Here is a 21502-nt window from a genome sequence, read left to right as displayed (position 1 = left end):
CCCTGGGAAGGTGAGCTGAGCCTTCCCACGGCACCACTCCTTGCTGGGGAGGTGGGGAATGAAATAAAAAATGTGGTTTCTTTCATAATTTCACCCTCCTGCAGGTTTGCTGCTCACCCTTGGTGCCAGCTCCGTTTTCCATTAAATATTTTTAAGAATGGAATAACCCTTCTTATAAAGATTAAAAATAAGGGAATTGCTAACGTGCTGTGAATAATGGTAAAAGAACGGCACGATGAGGTTAAGTCTGGGTGAGAAGATGATGTGATGTCACACTCAGCCATGACATCATACTTTCAATGAGCTGCAACTGGCAAGCGACGTGAGGATGGAGGCAGCATCCTTCCTCTTGCCTGAGCTCACTCCCTGCAGTATCAGGTAAGCCATGCAGGGCAGCTCAGCCCTGCTGGGCTTTGCAGAGAGAAATTAAACAGACACCCAAAGGCTGCGTGTGGGCGACGGTGCCGGTGTCCAGTTCCAGCCGTGGGGCTTGGCAGCCTGCACTGGGAGGAATGAGGCTGGGCTGGGTGATGCTGCTGCCCTTCCCCACTCCTCACCCAGCACAACACGACCTTGCTGGTGGGGTCCCTGCTCCGGCTTTGGGTGGTGGTACCGCAGCCTGTGGGGGGAGCCATGCCAGGGCTGGATCTTGCTCCACTGCAGCCAGTGACTGTTGCCTGTTTGCTGCCCCCAGAACAGGTCTGGCTCCTGCAGCCCACTCTCACACCACCCTCCCGGGCAGGGGAATTAAAAGGCTTCAACACTGGGAATGTTCTTGGCCTCTTTATTTGGGATAAAAGCCCAGGTTGGCCAAGGACCAAAGTGCTGGTTAAAAAAACAGGTGGTGGGAGTTGAGCATGAGGGGGGTGTGAGAGCTCTGAAGCACAGGTCCCCTCCTGCCCGCCAGAGCTTAGGGCAAGGAAGCCATGGACACGGGCCAAGGCCATGCTGCACTGGAGTCCTCAGCTGGAGAGTTAGAGACCGGGAACAAAACTGAGCGTGTCCCACACTGTGAGTGAGGTTCCCCTGAGTTACACCAGCAAACCTGCAGGCCTGGCTGCTGGTCAGAGAGAGCATCCAGGAAGTGGAGGGAGATGGCTGCAGGATTCTGTGTCACACTGCTGCATGCCTGGAGCTGTCAGTCCCCGAGAGTGGTCCCAGCTCCCCTGGAGCATTGTCCTGATTTGGCACAGGGGCCAGCCCGTGCTGTATCAGCAGCCCCTGTACCAGCTCCAGCTCCTGCTCCAACTCCTGACTGCCACAGCCCAGGCCTGGCACGGCGGTGGCACCTTCTCCCAGCACCTGCAGCACGTGTGCCACCAGCCGGGCCCTCACCAGCAGCACGGCCAGGGCTGTGTGGAGCTTGGCACAGCCCAGCGCCTTCATCCCCCAGCGGGCAGCAGTGCCTGTGGAGACAGTGGGTGAAGGAGCCCTGAGTGTGGCAGGCTGCCCCTGGGCAGAGCCGGCCTGGGGAACAAGGACACCGTTTGCTCGTCCCAGGCACTCCACGCTCGCCATACCTTGGCTCCAGCGGTGTTTGCAGTACTGCAAGTCCCTCAGCACGCCGGGGCCTTTGGCTTCCAGCCACTGCAGAGCTGAGGCATGGAGTGGGCTGCCAGTGGGAGCTTTCTCCAAGAGCTGCACCAGGACAGGGAGCAGCTGCCGTGCCAGGACAGCTGGCTCTGCAAAAACGTTGGGTTCATCCTCCTTGTACAGGCTGGCAGGTCTGGGGGGAAAGCCAAGGTGTGAGTGAAGCCAAGGGCTGCCCCATGGTACCACACACTCCCTCGTGCCAGTCCACAGGTCCAGCAACTCACTTCTTGGCCTCCAGCTCCTCCACAACACTCCTGAGATCTAAGATGGGGATGTGTTGAAGTAGTGAACTGAAGGTCTCAGGGTGCTCCCCGAACTCTCCCAGAAGGAGCTCCAGGAGGCTCTGGAGCCCCACATTGTCCTGCACAAAGATGCAGCCATCTTGGAGCAGCTCCCCTGGGCTCTGCCGCAGGAGGCTGGCGAAACCTGAGGCCTCACGCCGGACCTCCTGCTCCTCATCTTGCAGAAGGTGAATGGCCATGTTTATCAGCCTGAGGAAAGGGAAGAGAAGGGAAGGGAAGCATATTGCAAGCCCCAAAGCATCCCAGCCTGCTTGGAGGGGAGGGAAGGATGAGACCTCAGAAGAATGCTTCTCTGAGGGACTTTTCTCCTGGAGTGTGAAAGACCCAGCCACCACCCAAGAGCTTGGAACCTGGGAGGGTAGGGGCTGTGCCAGAGACTGAGGGACTCAGCAATGCCATCTGCTGCTCATAAAGGACTAGCTGCTTATATTAAAATGCCACCCACACATTTTTTTTGTAGGCTGTGAGCTCTTGAGTGCTAGTGATTTTTGAATGAGTGGAGTTTTCTTCAATACCCTTGAGTTTCTGCAGAGGACACCTTTTACAGAGTCCATTAACCTGCAGCAGGCTGGGGCCGGGGCTGCAGGGAGCAGCGCACAGCCATGCCCAGAGACGGGCTCAGTGACCTACCGCAGAGCCACGGGGACGAGCGAGGGCCGGGCAGCCCGCAGGGATCGCCGCACCACGCGGGGCCCTGCCGTCTGCAGGGAGCGCGCAGCCGCCAGCCGCAGCACCTCCGACCACGTGCGCTGGCTGCACTCCTCCAGCGCCGCACACCAGCGCTCCACCAGCGCGCCATCCTCGTCCCCAGACCTGCCAGGGGACAGGGAAGGAGAGCGAATTCACGTGAATTCACCTTTCTGCTCCACTAGGGGACCAAAGGCCACCGGCTGCCCTGAGATCGCAGGAGCCAGGTGCAACGCTGTGATTTATGGGAGAGAAGTCATGGCTCTGTTTCTAGTAAGGACTAAGGAAGGATCTGCTGGAAGAGCTGGGCAGCCCTCCAGCAGCAGCAGGGACCTACTGGTGGGCGAGCAGCAGGCTGGCAGCACACAGTGCCTGGAAGTGGAGATCAGGTCCAGGACACTCGGCCTCCACCATGTGCAGCAGCATCTCCAGGCATGATGCTGAGGAGCCCTGGAGCTTACTTGAAGCTTCCTGGGACCATGACGAGGGATCTCTGTAAAGATGCAGCAGAGCCTCAAGGTACAATCTCAGGAACTCTTTGTCCTTTCTCTCTTGCAGCACCGACTGCAAGCTCTCCTAGTTGACAATGGGAAAGAAGGTACATGGTTAGTGGTCCTAGCACTACGGGACCAGGCAACTGCCCTGCACCCTCAACTTGGGGAGCACCAAGCTTCTCAGCAATGGGATCTCAGGGGTCCCATCTGTGCGGTGCACCGGGGCCCCCCTGCTTTACTTGGTGACTTTTGAGCCCCATCATACCAGCAATGTCAGCCCAAGGGCATTCTCCACCTCCTTGCACATTCCTCCCTCCCCAGCAATCACCCAGCTCAAGACGGCAAGCTGGATGTCATGGCTGGGCCGCTGGAGAAGTGAGCAGACAGCAGCAATCCGCTCGCTGTCTGCCAGCCGGGCTGCCTCGCTGCACGTGAACTGGGCCATGGTTTGGTGGAGGACAGCTGAGCCCACCTGCGGGAAAAAACCAGGATTCTCCTTCCAGTGCTCAGCCTGCAGCGATGGGTCCCCCTGTCCCTGCCCAGGCGCACTGCCAGTTGGGCACGGCCACGATTCTCCTGGCAGGAAGCGGTACCTGTGGCTCGGCACAGCCTGACCTTCCCCCCTGCGGGAGGCTGCCCAGCGTGGTGCCGATGGTGTCATGGATGAACTGGGCAAAGCCAGGGCTGAAGGACGTGGGCAGGAGGGCGAGCACCTGGAGGAAGGCGGCACGGACGAGGGGGCAGCGCTGGGCAGGGGTGAGCAGCCAGCCCCGCGCCTCCAGCTGCAGAGCCACGGGGTGCAGTGCCTCGGCCGAGAGCCTGCGTGGAGACACAGCCTTACCGCAGGCCGCAGCACGAGATGGGCTCCCTTCTGCGGCCAAAAGGCTGCGCTTGGCACAGAGTGACCCCAGCTGGGGAGACAGCATGGCAACACTCACCCCCCGGTGCCCGTGGCGGCGGCCAGCAGTGCCCGCAGCTGCAGCAGGTGCCCGTGGACGGTGTTGTGTGAGAGGATCTGTCCGGGAGCCGCAGGGAGCTGCCGCGCCAGCTGCAGGAGGAGCCTGCAGCGCTGGGGTGGGGGCACAGCGGGCACCAGAGCCTTGGCAGCCATCGCTCGTACGGCGTAGATGGGGCTCTCTGCCAGCCCCAGCAGTGGCTCCAGGAAGGGAGCAGAGGGACTGTGGAGCAAAAAGGGCACCACGTGGTGATGCTCTGGCTGGAGTAAAATCTCACAAGAGCCGGGGCCAGCCTCAGCACCATGAGAAACCTTCCCACTGCAGGAGCCCTTGGCTGAGGCATGGCATCCCCGCTGCACCCATACCTGCCAGGACTGTCGGCGCCAGGCTGCAGCTGGGCCAAGAGGGTGAGGATGGCATGGAGTGCAGGGTGCAGGCGGGGCCCCCCTGGCGTGGGTGCTGTGGCCACCTTGAGCTCCCCGAGCAGCACAGCGCCCAGCTTTGGGTGCTGCCCGAGGAAGGCATGCAGGCTCAGCCCCTCCGACGGGCAGCCATCCCTGTGGCTCCACGGCTGTCCCAGCAGCCGGGACGTGAGGGCACCTGCAGGGACAGAGAAGGCAGTGTCAGGTCCTATCCAACCCTGCCAACCCCCTGCGCTTCGCCCCACACAGGCTCCAAACCCTGGGGGCTGTGGGATGTCTGTCAGTACTCACTGAAGAGCTGGATGGCAGCGTTCCTCATGGCCCAGCAGGGCGAGCCCAGGCCCCGCAGTGCCAGGGCCATCATGGGTGTGGCATGGCACAGCACTGCCCCGCCCAGCCCCGCCCCGCGGACCAGCGTCTGCAGTACGTGGAGGGCACACACCTGGGGAGAGCACACGGGGCTCAGTGACACCATGTCAGGGGAAGAGGGAGGGAAAACCCAGGGGAGCCAAGAGGCATCAGCTCCCAGGCTGCTGGAACGGACAGCACAACGAGAGCTGTGGGTTTTTGCTCACTCTGAGTTCTCATGGTCTCACGCTGGGTACCTGGCACGGATCACCCTGTTCCCTCAGGGGCTCCCGCAGCCAGGAGTGCCACACTCACCTGCGGGAGGTCGAGGGTCTGGTCCCAGTCCTGTGGCAGTGCCGTGGCAGCCAAGGCCAGCAGGGTCTGGATGCAGCGGGTCAGGAGGGGCCGTGCCTGTGCCGGGGGCTCCCCGCTGACGATGCAGAGGAAGAGCATGGGGAAGCCGGCGGCACGGCGCGTGATGGAGCTGCTCCGGGGTCCACTCAGCGCTTCCAAGCCCTGACAGAGAAACAAAATCCACCTGAGATGTCACTTGGAACCTGCAGCTGCCCTGCCAGGAGGGCACCAGCTCGCACCAGCATCTCAGCTGCCAGGAGGGCGCTTGCCCCAGGGAGTGAGGACACTGAGGAATGACCCTGGTGCTCCCTGGGGCACACAGGAAACAAGGGCCACGATGAGTACTGTACCTGCTCCAGTACAGCCCGCGGGATGGCCTGCAGCTCTGGATCCGGGTGGTTCAGCAGAGCAGCACAGAATTTGGTGAAGCCCATGCTGCAGCCCTCCACTGCCCCCTGGGGCAGAGTAGTGTCAGGCCCAGCCCCTCAAAGGCTGCACCTACCAGCCCCCCACAGCCCCAGAAAACTCTTTGTGAAAGGGAAGAGCAAGTGAGATGACACGATAGTGTGGGGATGTGACAGGGTCTGGCACTGGGACCCAGCCAGGGGACTTCCCGCCATCCCCATGTCCTGCCCCACTGCACTCGCCCTCCCTCCACCCCAGTGCGCCAGGGTGGGGACAGGGCGGGAGGGATGGTGAAGGGCTCAGATCTGCTCTTACCCAGTGCCGGCACCGCAGCAGGATTTCCTGGAACACTCTGGTGGCCATCTGCAGGGTAGGGAGTGGCAGGAGGGGCCCCAACTCAGCAAGCAGCGCTGGGGATAGCAGCAGCTCGGCCAGGCCCCCCAGGAGCAGCCCAATCTCCTGGGAAGAAGAGGCGGGTAAGCAAGACTGTCAGGGAGAAGCTGGGGTGGGTGGCAGCAGGGCTGCAAGCCACATAGCCTGGCTCTGTCACAGCAGGGGACTGTCAGTGTCTGGGAAGAAGTTGGGCTCCATAAGGGCAGGCAGGGAGGGGGCTGCTTTTGGGGAGCATCCTTCCTGGAAGGGGGTGGGGACATGTGTGAGAACACTGAGGTAAGGACAGAAATTCCCCCGTATTCATCCCCAGAAAGGATGAATGACCCAAGGGGAGGTGAAGCAGCAGCTGGGGTAGGCTGGATGATGAATGCCACGCTCCCAGTGCCATGAGGAGGAGTCCCCACCTTCACTGACACCCAGCAGCACGTCAGGATCAGGCTGTGCTCCTCCGACAGCAGGACTGAATCTCCCTCCTCTTCCTCTTGCCCCTGGCCTTTCCCCAGCATGATGAGGGAGCCAATGGCGTTCCCCATCTCTGCAAACGATGGGGCAGCAGCTGCAAAAGGAAAAGCCAGGTCTGAGCAGGGTGGTGCAGGGCAGTGGGAGGGGGATGCTGCTGGGGTTTGGGAGGACCTGCAGTCCCGTCAGAACGCACACAAATGGCAATGGCTCCTGCTCTGCCTCGTGCCCCACTCAGGAATGCAGCTGCATTTTTCCCACTGCTCTTTCCAAGGCCTGTAAGGGCTCTGCCAGCCCCTCCTTTCCCAAGTGTTCTCATCTGGCAGATGCCTCACTACTTCTGGAAGGCTTTTGCTTCTAGTGCTGCTGTTCTCCCATGGAGTTGAGAAAGGGAACCAAAGCCAGGCCCAGCCCCACCATGGGCCCCTGCTAGAGGCACTGAGCCCAAAGCAAGCGCATTCCCCTTGGGCTGGGGGGCTGCTGGGCCAGGAATGACTGTGATGGAGTTCCCAGGGATGGTTCTGACCCCATGGGGACACACTCACCTTGCTCATCAGCACCGGGGCCTTGCTGGCTCTGCAGAGCACCCAGGAGGAGGCAGGTGATGTCTCTCACTGTGGTTACAAGGCAGGTGAGGAGCTCCTGCCAGGTCTGCCCCAACTCTGCTGCCTGCATGGAGACGGCCACCTCTGGCACCTGGAGCAGGCACTGGCGCAGGGCTGCGATGGCTCCTGCAGAACAGCCACCTCTGCTCACTGTGCTGTCAGCACAGCCCTGGCTCTCCTGCCCGGGCCCACGGCTGACAGGGTTCAGGGCCCTGGGTGAGGGGTGCGCAAGGCAGGGTGAGTGCCAAAACAGGGAAGCCAAGGCAAGGATGTGTCACCAGCAATGAGCTGTGGCCCGAGTCCTGCCCTGCCCAGCTGGGGCCATACCATGCATCGGGGCAGTGGCTGCTGCCCGCAGCAGGTCCTGGCATGCCACCTTGTACTGGGCTTGCAGCACGTGGAGAAGGTGCTGGGCGAAGCACAGCCCTCGGCTGGGCAGCGTCAGGGCTGCCTCAGCCTCCAGGGACAGGCTCTTCATGGTGGCACTGTCTGACCTGAGGCAACAGACAGATCCTGCTGTGAGTACAGGGAATTTCCCGCCCATCCTGTGCTACGCAGCTCCTTCCTCCCTTGGTGCAGACTCCTGTACCTCAACCCTCCCCAGCTTCCCACTGCAAGGCTATTGCAACCCCCATCTATGACCACAGACTGGTGAGGCACCAGTGCTGCCAACACACTCTTGGAGGGTCCTGTGCCACTGCAGGGAGAGGGAGGGGGATGCCAGGAGCTCCTACTTCTGCAGAATGGTCTTCATCAGCACAGCTCCAGCTTCAGCCTCCTGCACTCGGGGGCTGCCCAGAGTGTCCTGGGCCAGCTGGAAGAGAGCCAGGGCAATGGGCTCGGGGAATGTGGCAGGGAAGTAGCGGACAAGCAGCTCGGAGGCCAAGTCTCTGATCTGCCAGGACACAGAAGACATGGGGAAAAGTGGGACATGGGAGAATGGGAAGAACGGTGGGCTTCCCAGCTAAGCCTTGGCTTTAAGAGGCTCACCTCGTTAGTGCTGTCCAGCAGGCAGCTCAGCAGTGCCAACAAATTGGGCTGGGAGAAGAAGTCCCAGCAGCCGCTCTGCCTGGCGTGGCTCAGCAGTGTGGCCATGGTCCCTGCCATGGGGACACGGGGCGGTGAGATGGCATTGGCTGGGAGTGTCCCACAGCTGCAGGTGATACTCCAGGTAGCTTGCCTGTACTCACGTGGGGGCTGGCCCTTCTTTCTGTCAGGGCTCCAGGTGTCTGTGCAGGTCTCCAGAACAGCGGCCAGGAGGAGCAGAGCCGTCTTCTTCCTCTGGTAATTGGAGCCTGGGCTGAGTGAGGTGATGCTGAGCTGCAGCAGCCATTCCACAAAGCCTGTGGGCAGAGAGCATAGCAGCACGGGATCCTGAGCACGTGCATCTCCCAGGGCTGTGGTGAAGGTGCTGGGGGGCCGCCTCACCTACAGCCCGGGCGAGCTGCTCAGCTCCCTCGCCCGGCCCGGAGCGTCGCGGCGCCTTTCCCCGCAGCCCGGCCAGCGAGCTGTCCCGCAGCCGCACCAGCGCCTTCCGCACCGCCGCCTGCAGCAGCTGCCGGAACGAGGAGGAGTCGCAGTTGAGGTTGAGGGGCAGGAACTCCCGCAGCAGCTGCACCTCGGTGCCCGAGAGGGGCTGGTTGGTGTTGGGGCTGCAGCAGAGCAGACCCAGCGCTGCCAGCCGAACGCCCTCCTCGCGGGTGCCCAGGCAGCGGGAGAGCCGCTCCAGCGCCTCATCCCCCAGCGGCAGAGCCCCTGCCACACTCTTCTGTGCCTTCAGCAGTGACACCCAAGCCCGGAGTGACGTCGTGTCCTGGCCACCAAACTGGGCGGCCAGCGGTGCCTGGGCGGCCGGGAGCTGCCGCAGGGTCCAGGTGAGGAGGTGGTTGGCAGCGTTGCTCTGAAGGATGGGCAGGGGAGAGCAGAGGGCCTGGGAGAGCAGGGGGAGCCAGCACAGCGCCCAGTGCTCTGCCAGGGCCACCTCTGTGCCCCGCTGCCCATCGCGCCACTCGCTGCACTGCTGCCGCACCAGGACCTTGTAGACCTCGGCAGCGGCGGGACACAGGTGGTTGGTAGAGAGACAGCTCAGGAGATGCTGCGGCAGGTCTGGGTAGGTATCCAGCACCTGGGAGAAAAGCAGGTGACCCTCATCCCCCTGTCGGGCTGGAAGCTGCATTTGGGGGAAAGACAGATGGGTACAGGCCACAGTGCAGTCACCCCTGGCACTGAGCATCTCTGGGACCTCAAAGCTGCTTTTGCTGGGCACTGACAGGCAAAGCTTCCCTTCCCACTGGCACTCCTCAGGGATGCACTGCCGTAGCTCACTACCCCAGGGATGCTAAAACAGCCCCTCTGGGTGGGAAGGCTCCCTGCCCACACAGCTGAGCTGGGTAGAAGGTGACAAAGTGGACAGAGGCTGTGCCACCTCAGCAGCAGAGCCAGCTGTCACCAAGACTCCCCACACCCCTGCCTTCCCTACCTGCTGGCTGCCCACGTAGGGGATGATGGCACACAGGGGCACGTATCTTGCTTTGATCTGCCATGGCATTGAGACCACCCTCTGCAGCATCTGTTGGTAGAGGAGTCTCTCCTGGTCCTGGAAGTGCTGGCACTCCAGGTGGTAGATCTCCAGGAGCAATCGGAAGGAGCTGTGGATGAACTCAGACACACCTTCCACCTGTGGGAGAAGGACAGCAAACAGGGGGTTAGAGTGGGCTCCCTCTCATGTCCTGCTGTCCCATGGCAGGCGGAGCACCGGGACATGGCCCTTTAGAGCCTGCGTGTGACAAATGGCACAACCTCAGCAGTGCGACTGCCCCTGCCCTGGCAGCTGCAGGCAAGGGAGTGTATTTTGCTGATGGAGCTGAAGCAGGCAGAGATGTGTTATGGGCTGGGGACAGCAGCTCAGCCAGGTTAAGGAAGAGCTGTTCCTGGCTGCCGCATTAGGGCCCCTTGTCACCGTGTCCTTACCGGGGTCTCTGCGCTGTTCCACAGAAGCTGGGTGACCTCCTGCAGCAGCTCAGTGTCCTGGGCCAGGATGCGGGTCCCCGTCAGGTGCCAGAGAGCAGCCAGGCCCTCCCGCAGGCGCTGCAGCCACAGCGCACAGGCTGCCAAAACAGAGAGCTCCGCTGCAGCCCTCGCCCCAGACTCGCCTGCACCAGAGGCAGCACAGGCTGTGGGCTCAAGGACCCCGTGTGCGGGGGCAGCAGTTCTCCTGTTAGGCACACAAGACCCCAGGAGGATAAGTGTCCATTGGGCTGGAACAGAAATTAATACCAGTTTCCAAACCAGCAACCAAGACACAGAAAAGCATCTTCCCTGGGATAAGCTGAAGCACACAATGACTCTGTGCATCACGAGCACAGCGAACCTTTCAAACCTCCCCACCGTGGCAGGGTCACAGTCTCCTACCTTGGAAGCAGTAGTAGTGGCAGTCCTTCTGCTCCCTGGTCAGGGCACACACAGCAGGAAAGACCATGTCCAGCAGCAGGCAGGCCTGCAGGGGCACAGCGGCTCAGGGAGCAGGCAGGCACAGGATTTCCAGGGAGAAAACCCTGCCGTGAGACAGGCAAGGAGAGTGCTGCCTGGCTCTCCTGCTCTTACAGAGCTCGCCTCTGCTTCCTGCCTGGAAGTCTTCAGCTCGTGAGGACTTGGGAGAGGCTAGAGGTGGGCAGAGCTGGGGCTGTGCTCTGCAGGGACAGCCCCAGGTTCATGCCACGGGAACACAGCGTGAACACTGCTCTGCTTGTGTTGGGGCCTTTGGCACCACTGTATTTCCCAGTCTCCCAGGAAAGAGAAATCCCTGCTTGGATGTCTTTGGAAAATGCAGGCTCCTTGGCTAACTGGCTGTGCTCAGTGGGATGCATGGAGCTGCTGGTGTGAAGTGGTTCAGCCTGGCTTCATCCCCCAAGGATCCACAGGCACCACAGGAGCTACCTGACCTCTCCAAGGGCTTCCTCAAGCCCTGTCCGCTAGGTTTGAGCTCTCCTACCTTGTGGGGGAGGCCCTCCAGCTGGCAGCTGAGGATGTCCATCTTGCAGCACGTCAGCAAACCTCTGGTGAGCACCAGCTTCTCCAGCCCGTCTGGTTCCAGGACAGGGGGCACTTCTACCACCAGCTCCCCAAACTTCAGCTCCCCAGTGCCTGCTGGAAAATGGCTGCACTGGATGGAAGGAAGGTGGCAAAACCAAATGCTGCTCTGAGAGCAACTGCCATGGCTCATTCCAGAGCGTCCATGGGAGGCAGCTGGAGACAGCTGAAGCTCCCAGATGCCGAGAGACAGGCACAGCAGCGGAGCCCAGCTTGGCACCAGCCTCTGTCCCCTCACACCCAAACACGCCTGTCACCCTTGCCAGAGGCTGCTCCCAGCACAGGATGGAGCACGCACCTTGGCTGGGGAGCTGGAACAGGGTCAGCACAGCACGGGCCCCATACTGGGGCTGGGGGGCCGTGTTCACCAACATGCTCAGGGCTGTGCCTGCCAGCAGCCTCATGTCCTTGTTCAGGGCCTGGACTCGCAGGGAGGCAAAAGCACAACTCAAAATGCCACTTAACCCCAACCACATTTAACTGCCCCAGCCAGCAGCTACATGGGTAAAGAGCCCAGGATTTTTCTCAGCCACGCCAGACACTGGGCTGACCCTGCAGGCTTGCCTTGGGGAGGGGAATGGGGAAATCACCCGGAAGGACAGCACTGCTCTGCTCCTTGGGACAGGCAGCTCCATCCCTCCCAGGGCTGTACACACCTTCCCCCAGGCCACCTCCAGCAGCAGTCCCAAAAGGCTCTGCAGGGTCTCACTCTTCCCTGATGTGCTCCACACCAGGGGGGCCACATCCTTTGGCAGCGCCTGGAAGACCTGGAGGCAGGCCTGGAGAAGCAGGAGGTGCCACAGGGATGATCAGAATTCCTTACCTCTGAAAAAGCAGCAATGCCCCAGGAACAGCCATTCAAAGCAGCTCAATGGACATCCCTCTGGACACTGCCGCCAGTGCCCAGCCAGTCCTTGCAGGTACTGACCCTCCCCCGGCTCCCCAGTGTGGCTCTCACCTTGACGACCAGGTAGCCCCACGTGCTGCCGGGTGCAGGCTGGCCCTGCAGCACCCAGCGCAGGGTGCCGGCCAGGCGCTGCAGCAGCAGGGCCAGGTTCTGCCGCCAGTGCTGCCGGCCCAGGCTGCTCTCCTCCAGGAACATGGACACTGCAGGCAAGGGGAGCATCAGCCCCCGGCCCTCCTGCAGCCAGCCCTGCTCCCACCCAGCTCAGCCAAGGGCCGCTCTCTTGGTAAGTGGGGTAAGAACGGGGCTGGGATGCAGGCCATGCTTTGGCCTGTCTGGTTTCCAGCTGTGGGTGGGCAGAGCTGGGTGCTGCTGGGACCTCTGCAGAGGTCACATGGATCCCTGCTCCCCTCCCATGAGCACAGAGGACCCAGTTTGGGTTGGCGGGAAGCGTTCTGTGCATTGATGGTGTGAGCTGGGAGAAAACCCCGGAAGGTAAGGAATAGAGGCTGACCTGACTGAAGGTCCCCAGGAGACAGCACCTGCAGGGACAGAAGGATAGTTTGTCCTGTGTGACAACATGCTGGGGCTCAGACCCCAGGGATGAGCAAAGGGCTGGTGTGATTGGCAGCCACATGTTGAGAGCTGCAAGCAAGGGCAAATCCCAGAATGGTGGGAAGTGAAGTGAAGGACTAGAGGCAGCCCAAAGCAGGAGGTCCCTGTGACACATGGTCGCCAGCCAAGACCCTGTGAAAGCCAGTGCCACTGCACAGCCAGGGTTCTCTCACCTCTCCCTGCAGTGCCAGGCCAGTCAGCAGCGTGTCCACCTCCTGGGCCAACAGGGCTTCCTTCCCCACTGCCAGCTGGGTCACCATCTGCCAAGAGACACCCCAAGTCAGCTGCTCTGCCCAGACCCCTGGGAGTCACCAGCTGCCAAGTGCTACTGGAGGAGCCTGCAACACCTCTGAGCCCCTTTGCTGGTAAAAATGCCAGAAAGCCCCAGAGCTGTGCCAAGAGTGGGCAAAGCCCGCCCAGCCGATTGCCTTGCAGACCTGTTCCAGTTTCTGGAAGGAGCTGGAGCTGCTGGTTGCCTCCATCTGGAAAGCCAGGACACAGCGGAGCAGGGGTCGTGCCTCTGCCTCACCCAGAGCCTGCAGACCCTCGCTCAGCACCCGTGTCAGCTGGAGAGCCTCCTCCAGGTGCTTCTCTTTGCATCTCTTGGCAGTACTCCTGTGACAGGACAAGGATAGGGCTGAGGATACCCTGGCTCGGTGAAGTTTGTAGTGGGGGAATACCCCGACTCAGTGGGATCTGGGATTGGGGTGCCCAGCTCGCGATGCTCCTCTCTCCCAGCTGCACTCAGCACCGCACTGGAGCGGAGGCAGGGGAGCTACAGGAAACCCTCAAAGCCCAGCGCATGCAAGCCCTTGGTGCGGCAGAAGGGCTCGAAAAACCTAAACCCTGCAGCCCTGCTGCTGCTGGGCAGGCTGGGGGGGAACGGGGACACGCGAGGGTGGCTGGAGCCCATCGCTGGGTATCGATCCTCTGACACCCCCTCCCTTCCTCCCCCGACCCGCGCCCGGGGCACGCACGGGCGCTCCACACCGGGGCTTCTCCCGATGCACCGTCACCGGGGGACCCGGGAGCTCCCTCGCAGGCGCCCGCCCTCTCACCCCGCGAAGTGCCGCAGGCAGCGCAGGCAGGACAGCACGGTGGGGGCGAGGCCCCGTGTGCCGTAGAAGGCGGCGCAGGCCCGCGCCTCCCGCTCGGCGCCCATGGCGGCTGCACCATAGAGCTGAGCCCGCTCGGCGCTCGCCGGCGCCCCCTGGCGCTGCCCCGGCGCAGCACCGCCCGCAGCGGCTCCGCCCGGCAGCGCTGGGCGGGACCCGCGATCCATACTGCCTCCATCCCGGCCGGGACCCGCGATCCGTACTGCCTCCATCCCGGCCGGGACCCGCGATCCGTACTGCCTCCATCCCGGCCGGGAACTGTGATCCATACTCCCTCCATCCCGGCCGGGACCCGCGATCCGTACTGCCTCCATCCCGGCCGGGAACCGCGATCCGTACTGCCTCCATCCCGGCCGGGAACCGCGATCCGTACTGCCTCCATCCCGGCCGGGAACTGCGATCCGTACTGCCTCCATCCCGGCCGGGACCCGGGATCCGTACTGCCTCCATCCCGGCCGGGAACCGCGATCCGTACTGCCTCCATCCCGGCCGGGACCCGGGATCCGTACTGCCTCCATCCCGGCCGGGAACCGCGATCCGTACTGCCTCCATCCCGGCCGGGACCCGGGATCCGTACTGCCTCCATCCCGGCCGGGACCCGCGATCCGTACTGCCTCCATCCCGGCCGGGAACTGTGATCCATACTCCCTCCATCCCGGCCGGGACCCGCGATCCGTACTGCCTCCATCCCGGCCGGGAACCGCGATCCGTACTGCCTCCATCCCGGCCGGGAACCGCGATCCGTACTGCCTCCATCCCGGCCGGGAACTGTGATCCATACTGCCTCCATCCCGGCCGGGACCCGGGATCCGTACTGCCTCCATCCCGGCCGGGTACTGTGATCCATACTGCCTCCATCCCGGCCGGGAACTGCGATCCACACTGCCTCCATCCCGGCCGGGAACTGCGATCCACACTGCCTCCATCCCGGCCGGGAACTGTGATCCGTACTGCCTCCATCCCGGCCGGGAACCCCCGATCCTTCCTTTACCCCAGCCAGGGACCCCCGCCGGCTGCCAGGCAGGAGTTAAAAAGCATCATCATCCCAAGCTGTTTCCGTAGTCGGGAAAAAGCACGATAACCCAAAACTTCCGAAAACCGGGTGCTGCCTGCCGAGCACAGAGGGATTTGGACAGCATGAGGCGGTGTAAGATCTCTGAAATGCCAACTGGAACGCTTTAAGGTGAAGCAGTTGTCTGGGTCCATCGTGGTTCATTGCAGAAGAGGAAGCTTGGTTCCCCACAGTCCTGCTACACCACAGACACCATCTCTGACAGCCAGCACCACTATTGATAGCATCCCTACTAGAGATATTACTAATAACACTATTACCCAGTGGAGAAATTCCACTTCCTTCTATGGAATGAAATGGCCTTTGGGGAGAGAGACAGATTTATTGAAATTATCATCGAATCAAAATGAGTTTATTTGAGTTCTTAATGTTGGTTGGTACAGGGTTGAACAATTTTAATAGGTACGATTTTAAGATCATTTTTAAGGTCCCTTTCAATTCAAACCATCCAAGGATTTTACCATTTCTGGTTTTTATTAAACAGAGTTTTAACACCTGTCTGGCACATCTCACTGAATTTCAGCTACACGGAAAATGCTTCTTGTTTTTGATCTTGAAGGATTGTTTTTACCCCGGGTTGTTTCTCACAGTGGCTCTGGAGAGAGTGATGGGCATTGGCTGCTTAGATGAGTCATGGCACGGGCAGCCCAGGAAAACACAGCTGGCATGCACCAGTGCCTGCACTGGGTAGCCAGGAGGACCCTGAGATGTGGATCCTGGGCTGAGAACTTCCCTTGGGGATGGAAAGCCCCCAGACTAGTTTTTGGCAACATTTGTCAGCAGCCTCTGTTCTGTTTTAGAACTCAGCCTGGAAGCCCAAATCCAGGCAAGGGCCCAGGCTTGTCCTGACTGCTGTCAATAACAATGAGTGAAAGAGCCCAGGATTTGTCCCAGGTCAGGCCGAGGAGTGCAGGAGGATGGTTACAACCCTCAGATCTGATCCTCTATTTCCCCAGCATCACAGCCACCCCACCCAGGTGATAGGGACTGGGGAGAAGCACTGCCACAGGAGAGCTCCCACAGGTGCCAGCACACAGGCAGGGCCCTGCAAGGCAGAGGAGGGTGCTGCCATGCTGTAGGGTTTCCAGTGTTCCTCTTCCCATCACCTTGTGCTGCCTGCAGAAGGGAGGGGCAGAGGAGGTAAAGGGGGATTTTTTTCTTGTTTCACCATAGGAAGGATTTTCAAACCCTATAAATTCACTTTTGACAAGTGAACAGCTAAAGCAGATTAACCTTTTTGCTAATCCTCTATAATGGCTTTGGAATCTCCTTAACCAATAAGAAAATGATAAGAGCCTGTTTCTTTTCTTTTTATCTATATCTATATTGTCCTCTCTTGTCTGCATGTTTTTTCTTTCTTGTTTTATTTTCCTTTCCTTTTCTAGTATGAAATAGCCCAGCGATCCTATCTCCCAAAGGCTCAGTAAACAGAACATCAGAAATCCCCTTCCTTTATTCCTCTCCGGTAACAGGGTGCAGAGAAGTGTCTGCCAATTGGGATTTGATTACCAGCAGCTATCAAAAGTCTCTTTGTACAATCTGGGTCCTAAATCCCATAATTCTTTGATAAAAGAAGTATTACCAGTCCATTTTCTGTAGTGAAAGGTACGGGAGGAATGAAAGAAAGCAATCAGTGGAGATCCTAATAGGCTAAGTGCATGTGTGGTGGGAAGGCAGGGCTGGGACAGGATGCCCAGGGAAAGGCATCCTTTGTTAAGGATGGGGAAGGAGAATTAATCTACTTGAGGCATATGAACAGAACTGGTCAGATCCTGCACCTGCCCGTGGCACGTCCCAACCCACCACCCCTATGGACCCTCTGGACCAGCACAGTGTGGGGAGCAGAACCTGGCCCCACATCCACCTCTGGTGTCAGTGTTTGGGTGTATGCACAAAAGCTGGGAGCAGTTTTCAGTGATCTCTGGAATCAGGGCATCCCCAGTGCCTCCCTGGAGCACTGAGACCTTGGCAGGGCAGCAGTGAACGTGTCCAGACTGAGCAGCTACAAAGGTGTCTTCGTCTCAAAAGGTAAAGGTTCGCAGAGCTCAGTTATAATCCATGTTACAGCACTGGAGCAGCTGAAGGAGAGGCAAATCAAGAGATAGAAGGAAAACCAGCAGTTTGGTTTTAAGTGAGTCACAAGTAGAACAGCTATGGGGCATCCCTTCCCAGCACTGAGGGACCCACAGGTGAGGAGGGCAGGCAGTGAGCAGGGATGAGGAGAGAAGGGAGCTGAGAGAGGCTCTCCTGGGGACTGGCTGTAAGTTTTGCAGGGTGCTGGAGGCATTGCTGGGCTGTCCAGTGCGAGGACCTTTGGTGTGCAGTGGTTTCACAGCACTCACCTGTGTGTCTCCTTGGTGTCCCGTGAGTGGGACTGTTATCTTCATGCCCTGCAAAGAAACACCAGGTGTGAGAGTGTTCCCCACGTGAGCTCCTGAGGCCTTGCCACTCACCTTGGCTTAAATCACACTGAGGACAAGAGGACTTGGGTTTGAACTTTGCTAAGCAACCTGGTCTCAACCACACCTTCTCTAGTCTTTTCCCAGCTACTCATGTCAATTAAAAGCACAAGATGTTCTCTCTCCTCCTGCGGATCGCAGCTGCCAGGACTTGCTGTCTGCCCTTGGGAGGGGCAGAGCCAGGCTTCCCTTCCTGTCCCGAATCTTGGCCATGACCTCTCCCCAGTTTCTCTGGCTGGGCAGGAGTTGGGAATTGAACTGGCTTTGGGAAAGCCTGGCTGTGGCACTGAGTCCACATTCCTGCCTGGATGGCTGTGGGGCCTCACTGAAAGCACACAGAGGCAGCAGCAGCAACAATCCTTCCCTTCCTTTCCCCACACAGAGCACAGCTCAGCTGCACTGGAGGTGGTTACATGCCACTAAGCTGTGGTGCAGAGCTGCTGCAAGCAGCCAGTAATCTAATTTGGTAAGGGCTTTGGATCCTTACAAAGAGTATGTTGGATACATGCAAAGCATCTGCATTATTACAGTGATTAGGGCAGCAAAGATGGGGGAAAGGGGAAGGAGGGAAAATACAATTTCTCTGCTTCCAGCAGAAAATAAATCAACTTTCACAGAGAATTCTGGCAAAGCCAAAGGCTGTGCTGTCATTACAAATGATTTTTTATTAAGCTGAACTCTCTCTTCTCTCATATTGTATGATATGACAGCTCTCTTTTGATGGGAAAGCTTTCATTTGGCCAGAGAAAGGGATAATTTGCTTCTTTTAAGGAGTTAATCCTCTGGTCCATTTCCGGGCTGGGAACAGCTATCCTCCCCCTTCCTTGGATAGCAGGCTGCAGCACAATGGAGATCATAACCACCTCAAATCTACACCCGAGATGGAGAAATCAGATTTCCTTCTCCAGTCATTTTTGTGGGATTAGCTAAATCTTAGATCCACACTAACCCTTCACAAAGCTGCCAAGATTAGTTAGAATTTATTTTATTTGCGGGGGGGGGTGGGGGGGGGTGTTACGGTTTTCTTTCCAAAGGGATTATATCTCTCTCTCTATATATATTTAGAGTGGCTTCAGTTATAACACAGCTAGGTCAGAGGGAGGAAAAGAGTGTGTGTGTATAAAATAAAAACTCAGCTGCAAGAATGACAGTTACTTGAATGCCAAGACAAAGCCGTGGTACTGAATGGCTTTGCCAGTCCATTTTAAAAGCCACATAAGCTGTCCTTTCCCTAGCAAAACCCCTCAGCTGGGCTGCCTGTTTCCCCAGCTGCTGCTGCTGCTGCTGGCACAGGATGTCTTCAGAGCCAGTGTCAGGTTCTGATGCCGGCAGGAGAGGCCTGAAGAAGCCATGTCCGTTCAGCATCGAGGACATCCTCTCCAGCCCCGTGGAGAAGAGCCCCCAGGTCTTGGTGCCACTGTGCCTACGGAACATCTTGGACTGCACACCCAGGCGGCTGTGTGAGCTGGAGACCATCCCAGCCAGCTCCCTGCAGGAGGAGGAGGAGGAGGAAGAGGAGGAAGAGCTGGAAGCGGCAGGCTGCAACTGCTGCTGCTGTTCTCACAGGAGCGCCCGTTCCCTGCAGGACCTGCCGGGTTGGCTGGGTGAGTGTTGGGCTGGGTGAGTGTTTGGGTTTGATTCAGGTGTGGGGGCTTGCAGAGGGGCTGGTGCCAGTGCTGTGGGCGGGGGAAAACCTGGCTGTTAAGTGACAATATGGAATGTGGCCACGGTGGTCTTGGGCCCCAGGCCCAGCAAACGGAGCCCTGTTCTCAGCAGGGCTCCTAAGAGCGAGCACTTCCACCTGCAATGCTACCAGGGTTTGAAAAGCAGAAGGTGCTGACTATTACTGGATATTACTGGTTTAATGTGAAACTCTTGAGAGAATGATGCTTCTAGGGGTGCAAGCTCTCTGTGGACTGTGGGGCCCCACGGTCATGCTGCCCATGTGCAGAGCTGTGCCTGCGCTTCCTGACAACACCAGCCCTGGGGAGCCTCCCTTATCCTTTAAGGAAAAGAGTTTTGGCTACATCTAGCAAGATTACTGTGGGAAAAAAAGTAACAAACCCTAAAAAATGCAGTTCAGGAGCATCCTGAAAGTTGAGAATTCCTTTGTGTCTGGGCTGAAACACAGATCTTTGCTGGGCTGTAAGTTTGCAGCTATTTTCTGGAGCTGGCTGAGTGCAACTGGTAAGTTAATGAAGAAAACCCAGGCAGTGCTCACCACCTGCATCCTTCTCCCAGAGTCATGCCCTAAACTCTTCTCCCACTTGCACAGTGACCACTCAGCTTGCCACCCACTCCAGGTGACTGGCTGCCTCCTTCCAAACAGCAGCAGGGATGCAACTCGTGCCTGAGCTGCCTTGAGCACGATGAGTGTTTCAACCGCACACCTCTAACGCTGCTGCTGCTGCCCCTGTCCCCTCGCAGATGCCCGGTTCCCCTGGCCCATGCGGCTCCTCCACCCCGCAGTCAGGGTCTGTAAGAGTTCCCAGGAGAAGCCAAGCGAGCTGCAGACCTTCCAGCAGATCCAGCGCCGCACACGCCGGCACCGCACCATCTTCACCGAGGAGCAGCTGCAGGCCCTGGAGACGCTTTTCCACCAGAACCAGTACCCCGACGTCGTCACCCGCGAGCACCTGGCAAACCGCATTCACCTGAAGGAGGAGAGGGTGGAGGTGAGATTCTGCCACTTGGGGAGGGGCTGCAGGCTGCAGTCCCCCAGGAACACAGGCTGGGGCATTGTGCTGTCTTTTTTGGGGGGAGCTGCAGACCCACGGCCTCATTTTAAAATCCATCCTTGTGCATTTGACAAAAGAGAGTTTAAGTTCCATGAGCAATGGAAGAATATGAACCGCTTCAGCTGGGCGAATTTGTACTGGCATCCAGTCCCACAGACTAACATGATCCCTCCCTCCCTCCCTCCCAGGATCACCTATCACACACAGACATGCCCAGCTCTGCTGTTCATCCCCTGCACCCAAGTGTGTATTGCTCACCCAAGTGATTTGTGTGAGTTCTGAATTTGTCATGGCGGGGGTCCCTGCTCCCTCCTGCCCCTCACATGCATCTGAGCAAGACTGCAAGAAGGGACTGATCACATTTTGCATGAAACCTTTATATTACAGTACCTTACAGCCCACACAGTGCAGCCCAGGAGGGCTGTCCCCCTCCCAGTAACACGTGACAGCAAAAGCCCTTTTCTTGTTTTGCACTTTCTAGGTTTGGTTTAAAAATCGTCGGGCGAAGTGGCGGCATCAGAAGAGGGTGACTGCCTCAGCACTGATCCTCCAGCCCAAGCAGCCCCCCAAGGAGGGCTGTTAGCGCTCCCAGGCTGCACAGGAGCACCAAGAGCACACACTGCCCGTAGCTGACAGGCTCAGGGGGGTAACCCGAGGGGGCTAATGCAGCCCAAGGGAATCTCTGATTCACACAGGAGGAGGACAGGTAAAAGCAGACATGGCACTTTCACACGCCTCCTCCAAACCTAGTTCACGTGGCAAGGAATCGGCAGGAAGGATGCGCAGGGGACAGAGCTGTGCCGGTGTAAATGTGTGTGCTTTAAGAGAAGGGGAGACTCCCCTTCTTGTCTTCGCTCCGTGCACGTAGTCTTTGTGCTTGTTTTATTGATGTAGATTTGCAAAATACCCTGCAAATGAATGTTTCCTGTTTGCAGCACCTCAGTGGCATCCAGAGTTGCTTTTGGGGTTGAACTTGCTGGACAAGCGATTTGTTTCACAACAAAGAAACGCGGGTTTCTCCCCGTAGCCCTGGGGAGAGGCGATGAACCTGCTGTGCTGAGAGGGCTGGCACAGGCAGCGTTCGCCTTCACCCCTGGTGCCGGCCGGTCCCTGTCACGGCCAGTCGCTGTCACAGCGGGCCGTGCCCGTGCTCCTGGCGGGGCCAAGGAGAGCCCACCAGCTGGAAAGCAGCGAGATCCATAAAAGTGCCCTGTCACCCCCGCCCGAGCAGCCAGCCGGGGTCCGCTCCCCGGGAAGCCCGGGGTGGTTCTGAGGAGGTCTGAAGACACGCTGGGGGCACTGCGGGGATCCGCCCGGCGCCCATCCCTTGTCCCATCCCTGTTTCCATCCCCGTTCCCAACCCCGTTCCCATCCCGGTTCCCGTCCCGACCTCAGGCCCAGGTGCCGCCGCCGTCACGGCGCGGGCCCGGCCGCGTCCTCCGCACCGGCAGGGGGCGCGCGCGGACCTGCGCGTCCCCCGGGGCGGGCATTG

The 21502-nt window shown here is 59.3% G+C and overlaps 2 protein-coding genes and 1 long non-coding RNA gene across 8 annotated transcripts; 1 reads left to right on the top strand and 2 right to left on the bottom strand.

Moving 5' to 3' along the window:
* Positions 1-1047: 1047 nt before the first annotated feature.
* On the bottom strand, positions 1048-13788 carry LOC136298562 (tRNA (32-2'-O)-methyltransferase regulator THADA-like). Of its 6 annotated transcripts, none has more exons than XM_066199358.1 (31): positions 13685-13788; positions 13064-13241; positions 12800-12886; positions 12526-12553; positions 12066-12214; positions 11764-11886; positions 11406-11526; positions 11010-11164; positions 10430-10514; positions 9989-10125; positions 9498-9695; positions 8447-9143; positions 8209-8361; positions 8009-8118; positions 7753-7913; positions 7346-7512; positions 6959-7144; positions 6359-6510; positions 5877-6020; positions 5507-5611; positions 5118-5318; positions 4746-4896; positions 4398-4632; positions 4015-4254; positions 3670-3895; positions 3342-3548; positions 2920-3158; positions 2526-2708; positions 1818-2084; positions 1521-1726; positions 1048-1406 (listed from the first exon to the last, which is right to left on the bottom strand). In XM_066199358.1, exons 1-31 carry the CDS (start codon positions 13786-13788, stop codon positions 1114-1116), a joined length of 5688 nt encoding a protein of 1895 aa, XP_066055455.1. In that variant the 3' UTR covers positions 1048-1113. The 6 variants fall into 6 exon arrangements, 5 of the variants coding, with proteins under 5 accessions (XP_066055455.1, XP_066055456.1, XP_066055457.1 ...); XM_066199359.1 differs by having other exon boundaries at positions 13604-13687; XM_066199360.1 differs by having other exon boundaries at positions 11010-11161; positions 13604-13687.
* A 1398-nt stretch (positions 13789-15186) lies between these two features.
* LOC136298567 (uncharacterized) lies at positions 15187-19888 on the bottom strand. Its single transcript, XR_010723336.1, has 3 exons — positions 19788-19888; positions 17156-17203; positions 15187-16891 (listed from the first exon to the last, which is right to left on the bottom strand). It is a non-coding gene; the product is annotated as an uncharacterized lncRNA (long non-coding RNA).
* GSC2 (goosecoid homeobox 2) lies at positions 18567-20593 on the top strand. The gene is made up of 3 exons (XM_066199367.1): positions 18567-18876; positions 19700-19947; positions 20492-20593. Exons 1-3 carry the CDS (start codon positions 18567-18569, stop codon positions 20591-20593), a joined length of 660 nt encoding a protein of 219 aa, XP_066055464.1.
* The last annotated feature ends 909 nt before the right edge of the window (positions 20594-21502 follow it).

The sequence above is a fragment of the Chamaea fasciata genome, unplaced genomic scaffold (genome assembly GCF_029207755.1).
Source record: "Chamaea fasciata isolate MVZ Bird 193981 ecotype frontalis unplaced genomic scaffold, bChaFas1.0.hap1 SCAF_18, whole genome shotgun sequence".
Classification (NCBI taxonomy): domain Eukaryota; kingdom Metazoa; phylum Chordata; class Aves; order Passeriformes; family Sylviidae; genus Chamaea; species Chamaea fasciata.
Note: the sequence above shows the minus strand (reverse complement) of the source record. Positions and strands in the feature narration are given on the sequence as shown.